Source organism: Helianthus annuus, chromosome 9 (assembly GCF_002127325.2).
Source record: "Helianthus annuus cultivar XRQ/B chromosome 9, HanXRQr2.0-SUNRISE, whole genome shotgun sequence".
NCBI classification, from domain to species: Eukaryota; Viridiplantae; Streptophyta; class Magnoliopsida; order Asterales; family Asteraceae; genus Helianthus; species Helianthus annuus.
In genome coordinates, this window is record NC_035441.2 from 43,007,505 (window position 1) to 43,014,470 (window position 6,966).

At 36.0% G+C, this 6,966-nt stretch overlaps 1 protein-coding gene across 1 annotated transcript; it reads right to left on the reverse strand.

Annotated features, from left to right (window-relative positions):
* Positions 1 to 496: 496 nt before the first annotated feature.
* On the reverse strand, positions 497 to 6,480 carry LOC110877475 (glutamate receptor 2.8). Its single transcript, XM_022125621.2, has 5 exons — positions 6,157 to 6,480; positions 4,435 to 4,703; positions 3,744 to 4,059; positions 2,376 to 2,746; positions 497 to 877 (listed from the first exon to the last, which is right to left on the reverse strand). The coding sequence occupies exons 1-5, from the start codon at positions 6,389 to 6,391 to the stop codon at positions 587 to 589; spliced, it is 1,482 nt and encodes a 493-aa protein (XP_021981313.2). The 5' UTR covers positions 6,392 to 6,480; the 3' UTR covers positions 497 to 586.
* Between the last annotated feature and the right edge of the window lie 486 nt (positions 6,481 to 6,966).

Consider the following 6,966-nt stretch of genomic DNA (forward strand, 5'->3'; position numbering starts at 1 on the left):
GGTATTGGAAATATGGGCCGAATAGCACCTTTAGTGTTGCTTCAATTAAGAACTTGTTGTGTGCGGCAAATAGAGAAATTCCTGCAAGAACTTTTGAATGGAATAATTGGGTTCCAAAAAAAGTCGCTATCGTAGCGTGGAGGGCGGAAATGGAAAGACTCCCAACAAAATGTGCGTTGAGGCATCGGAATATCACGGTTCAAAACAATCTATGTGTTCTTTGTGGGGATTTTGCGGAGACGTGCGAGCACATCTTTGCAACATGCCAGTTTGCACAGGTGATATGGCAAAATATTGCAGTTTGGTGTAGGATTCCACCAATTATTACATTTGCTGTGAATGATCTACTTGAACTACATGGTGGTGCGGGAATGGCGAGGAAGAAAAAGAAAGCGTTGCATGCAGTTGTTCTTGTAGCAATTTGGTGCATTTGGAAAATACGAAACGAGGTGGTATTCAGACAAGCCTGTCCGAATACTACAAAAATCCTGGATGAAATAAAAACAATGGCGTACTTATGGGTCAAGAACCGATCGAAAATGATGGAGCTAACATGGGAAAGATGGTGCCGGTTTGATATCGTTGGTTAACATATGTAATTGTACGTAATCGGTGTAATTTTATTTTGGTGACAGTACTCTAGTTGTAAATTTGGCGGGTAGCTTCTTGCTACAATTAATAAAATTTTGTCGGCCGTTAAAAAAAAAAAAAAACTTTCAATATCAAGACTTTGTGGAAGCGCTTGATTAAGCTGTGATCCATCAGGCATACGGAATCCAAGATATTTTTTCTTCATGTCCATCATAATATCACTTTCTGTGACATTTATTACTGATCTTGAAAAATCCTGTAATAATCTGGATTCACGAGAGAATGCCTGACATATTAAAAATATATATTAGGGAATTTATTGAAAGGGTGACAATGGAAGAGTAAAACTTATATTTGATGATGCAGATCTTGATAAACACACACAACAAGATATCATGATGAATATGAATAAGAACGATCAGATTTGTGGTAAACTCTAACCACTACTCTTTTCCTTTTATTTACTTTTAAAACTCAACACAAATCAAAGTAAACATAATCCGGTATTTAAACCCAACCAACCTCAACCTGTTATGACTCGAATACTTATTAAAAATAATAAAGAAAACAACCTAAATAATCCCAACAGTCCAACTCAAAAACAGTTCAAACTTAAAAAAAAATACCTTAAATATTATATATATCGTTGTAGGTAAGATAACATCGAAAACCAAGCATTAATTATCAATTTTGACTTTCAGGCTGATGACAAATTTGGAATTACTAGCTAGTTAGTTGTTCCTGTAGTGGGGCGCTTTTGTGGGTGGTTTTTTGGCCGATAGCGCTCAATGTCGCCTAGCACACGGTGGAGTTTATGGGGGCAAAAAACTGGTGCAGCGCCATCTCTTTCGCGGCGTTAGGCCATGGGGTATGGGGCGTGGGTTGGCTGAAAACGCCCAAGCCACCACCCCGGGGGCTTGGGTTTGGGCGTGGCCCCATTGGCGTGGGTTTGAAGCCGGGCGTGGGTTTGGGTGTGGCCCCATTGGCGTGACATGGCAGGCTCTCAATGGCCAAAACAAACTCATGCCCCCAACCCAATCCCCACCATACCCTATGGGTGTGGGTTTCAGTGGTGGGGGGCTCCCATTACACGTGTCAACAAATGCCCCAACCCAAGCCCAACCCAAGCCCCACCATATCCCATGGTCTTATGTGGGCTTGATTTTCAAAATATGACCGTAACAAACCGTTAAATTTAAAAAAAATCATTTAATATTCAATATTACCTATAAATATAAACCCATTCTCCAATATTTTTATAAACCCACACACCCTCAAACACTCTCTCTCTCTAGCTTTTTTTTTAAAATCAACAAATTTTATACAAAACATCCCTTCAACCGTGGTTTTATTCCTCCCCACTTGAGTGCGTACCCGAACCAAAGTGGTAATCCTACCCGCCCCATGTCTCCGGTTCCACTCGACCCACCCCTTTCGGATCCAGTTTTGTCGATTATAATCAACAAAATACCTGGTCCATGAACCTTTTTTTACTGTTTTTTTAATTTTATTGTAATCCTTTTTTGTTTAATGAAATGATTTTTAATCTAAAAATATTTAGAAGTTAATTAAAAATTTTGAAAATTAATTAATTGAGTAATGATAACGTAGGGGCTTTATGACTACGGTCTCAAGTGGCATAACGCCCCATAAAGCCACTGTGTGACTTGGCACGACACATGTGCATAACGCCCGCAAAAGAACTTTATGACTACGGATGACCTAACAAGCAAAAGTGAATTAAGGCAAGATGCCCAACGAGAGAGAGAGAGAGAGAGACTCACGAATGCAATTCCGGACTCCTGGTTTATGGGTCCAAACTTCATGTAACTAGAGCCATATTTAGCCAGAAAGAGTTCGATGTAGGGAAGCTCATCAAAAATAGCATTTACTCTGCCACTTGACAAAGCAGTTTTATATTCTTCAACGCCTTTGAGCGGCGTAGACCCAGAACAATTGTATTTTTGCTGTATAAATTCTTTTAGGAAAGAACCGTCTTGGTATCCTACATTTTCATAACTTGTAGGCAATCTGGGACGCATTTGATCTAGTGTCAACCATGCGGACAAAGTAGCCGTAAAAATCTGAACTATTATGAAAATCATACTTAGCCACATAATAAGAACCACTTTAGTGTTCTTATTAAGTATTTTCCCTGCAAAAGAATATAGTGTGTAACTTACAGTGAAGAAATAGTTCCTTTATTTTCTTTATCTCTAAAATGATTCCTAAATATTAATGTCATACCATACCATACTTTGAAACAAACGGAAGCTAACATTGAGGGCTTTCCATAATTAAATGGTTGCACAATAAATTATGTAAAGGGATTTAATCAACCATTTCAAATAAATTAAGCTAAACTATAAAAAGAGGGGAAAAACTAACACAGGGGATAACTAGAGATATTGCAACTAAAGAAGACTAAATTACACAGATTGTCGCTAGATGGTCGCGGTGATATACTCAAATAACAAATTGTTGTTTTGGTTCTTAACTTTCAGAAATTACACATTTCGACTATCTGCATGGGCAAACGTAAATACGTAATGATTTTTGTTATTTTTAGGAGACTAAACCACCTTTAAATGTTAAGAATAAAAGAAAAATTAAATTTAAAGGTAGGACTCGCATTATATAAAAAATAAGTTAATCACTACAATCTCTCTTTCTCTTCTCGCACATCCCGACCGCCCTCTCGTTCTCATTCCCCACACACGAACTCGCTGGCCATCCACCACCTCAAACAGTAGGCCAGGCTAAGAAGTCGACTTAAACTCCAGCCACCTCACACCTCACAACGGCTCCATGAAAATCGTACTCACAGCTGGTCCCTTTCTTCAGTTTCTCCCTTCGGCTAGCGATCTCCGAAGCCCTAGAAACCTCAATATCAAGCGATCGGATTTCTGATGTGAATTTTAGGTGGTCCGATTTGTGTTAAGTTTTGACAAACGATTTATCTAAAGGTGTAATTTGTAAAAGTTAGGGACCGAAACCTCAATAAGGTAATGCCAAAGGGACCATTTGTGTAATTTTCCCACTAAAAGATTCAAAGTAAACCTTTTTTAACAAATAATTCTATTGGTATGGTATAAACTAATATTAATCGACACATTGAATATAATGGTGCATATCTTAAAACAAGTAATTACCGTCATGGAAGAAGAATGTCGAAATAGGAAACCAGATGACCATTATGACTTTCTGATAAACCGGGACTCTAAATTTTGGGTTGCTAACACGGTATTCTAGAATTGCAACTGCAAGTCCAATATAGATACATATACCGACTATTGCAATCCATAATCTCCAGGTAAATGGTTTTAAAAAAGTCCACAAGGTTTGGTTCCATGCATGTGAAGCACGAACAAGCATATAAACCTCAGAGCTCAGGTACGGGCTTGTGAAATTAACGTATTGAGTTCGACTGGCACGCACTGTTACATCACCTGCTACTGCTTCACAGGTCTGCAAGGTAAGAAATTAAAAATATATATATACATGACTTTATAAAGCACTGATACACTAATTTGTTTTATGGCTGGTTATGTTCTTTCCTTTAGACCATAGTTTCACATATATATTTGTTCTTATTAGAGGTCCTTGATTACGAGCCAGGGGTCTCATTGGAAGCAGCCTCTCTATTCATACGGGGTAGAGGTAAGGCTGTCTATATCCTACTCTCCTCAGACCCTACCTTTACTTTGCTATTGGTGAGATTTACTGAGTATGATCAAGACTCCATATAATATGTAGCAAGTGTCAAGTTTGTTTGTATATTTTACATGTATTTTACACACAATAGATATGAATAAACTATAAATATTGTTTAGTATAGCATACCTTTCCTTCAATGTGTCTTAGAAGTTGATCGTATGTACCATTACTTTCCCCTTTGTCATTTATGAAAGGTTTGAAGATAGGCTGAACTCTGAAAGGTAAAAAGTGTAATGCATAGCAGAATATGGCTATAGAGAATCCACCCTCAACTTTATTTTCTTGGTTGACTTTTACAAACTCAGTGAAGCCTGTTTTCTTAGGCACCCACACAACTAATGTTTGGCATGGACTTGTTCCTTGCTTGCTTATCTTCCATTCCGGCCCTATAATGTCTTTTATAGGTAATAAATATGAAAACCACCCAAAATTAGTATTGATTGAAAGAATAGTAACAGTTTTTGTATATATTATGATATGATTATTAAGTAGCGTTTGTGTAGGAAACATTTTACTTGATATATGCTAGCTATATTGACAAGGTCTACATGGTTTGCAGCTTTCATGAAATAATTTCAGAATCCAAGTGTTTTGGCTTCAGTTATTCATTTACTGTGGTAGTTGATGAAAGTTACAGGATATCTTATTCTAATGGGCTTACAACAAGCAATAAGGACGTGACAGTTGACTTTAGTAATTTAGTTTTGGTAGACTTGGATTTTTTTAATAAGTATTATCCTTGTTTAGTTTAACAAAGCCTTAAACATATTAAATTAATGGATTCCATATCTTGAGTTTGGCATTTTGAAGTTTTTCGTGATGTTGATTTCACTACAATAAATTGTTGTTTAGTAAGACAACATAAAGTACCAGAAAAGATAAAAAAATCACTATAAAGTTACATAATAGAAAAAATCAGGTATTCATACAAAAGAATGGGTAATATTCAGTCGGTAAAAACAGGTATAATGTCACCAAAAAGGCAGAAAGGTATTAGAATATATTATAACGATTATGGCCTTTTCTTAACTCAATATATTCCCTTAACAAGTATCGGTAATAAAAGAGTTAAAAGGTCAATTTAGTCTCTGTGATTTGAGTTATTTTGTTAGTTTAGTTCAAATGTTTTGTTTTTCGTTTGTGGGTCCAAAAAGGTTTCACCGTTGCCATTTTAGTCCATTGTGTTAACTTCATTTATTTTTTCTGTTAACGAGAAGGGTAATTCGGTTATTTTATATATAATTGTGTTAACTAGAAGGACAATTGAATTGCCCTTCTCGTTAACCAAAAAAAATTGATAAAGTTAACCCAGTTGACTAAAATGGGAACGATAAAATCTATTTTGGCCCAAAGACGAAAAATAAAACATTTGGACTAAACTGAAAAAATGTCTCAAACGACATTGACTAAAATGGCATTTAGCTCTTAATAAAATTTGGGTATTTTTCTGGGGACACTAATACTTTGTTGGTAAAAGTATGTTTTTGCCTTCTAGACCTGTTAATTCTTGTTTCTTTAATAGAATTCAAAAAGTGATGGAGATTGCTTATAAACCATTTAAACCACAGCAACAACAACAAGTACAAAAAAATAAAATTAAACTAATTACCCAAGGAGACCTTACGTATTTAAAAAAGTGTAGTTTTAATATCTAATATTTTCGTTATAGTCATGCTCATAAAAATTACCCAAGGAGACCTACCTTCTTACCATAAGATCTCACATATTTAAAAGGTTTGGTTTTATTATTGAAATAACCCGCTTTAAACTGAAGCTATATATGTATTTAGCCAAAAATTCTTGAAACGTTTGTAACACAGAAATATTGTCCTAATTGTAACAACATACCTGCACATATATCTACATCATGTCCTACATGACCGTTCTCCTCGGTAGATAGTCTCCTACGCCTGCGGGATGTATGTCGCATAGTAGTACTCATCGTTCTTTTTCTGAATGGAATATTCGAATACGTTTCCTCTCGTAATCTTTTATCCACTGTTACACTCGCTGCCACGAAATCAACAGCCAAAAGCATCGAAACAATGAAAATAACAGACACCATGTTTATTTTATGTTCCATATTGTTGATTTTGAGTGAAATAGCATCATCAGGAGTTTGTTTATATAGAGTGATCGGCAGCTTAAATTAAATTGTTGACTTGTTCTTAAAATCTTGGATGCCTTAATATATACGCTTTGAGAGAAGAAACAAACTAAGTGATTTGTTTCTAGTATTGACACAAGTCACAACCCTCTTTCCGAGAAAATTCGATAATACTATAAATATATTCAATTTAACCGACCATATGCCTTGACTATATGTCACAGAGATATAGAGAAAAGAATCAAATACAAATACCTTTATCATACATACAAAATGTATAAGACCACCCGTAGTGGGGCGTGATTTAAAAAAAAAAATTAAAAAAAGAAACGCCTCAAACCCCCTCCCCCCACTACACTAGGCGTTACAAGGCGTTTTATTTTAAAAATTTGCATGCCAGCGTTTTAATTATAACACTGAAATGGTTGAAAGGCAACTGCATGTGGCCAATGGAGTGTGAGTAGGACTTTGACTAGCCAATGAGGAAGACTTTGACTAGCCGCAACTACTTTCCTTTTTTTTAATGATTGGAAGGGGCATTATTAGGCATT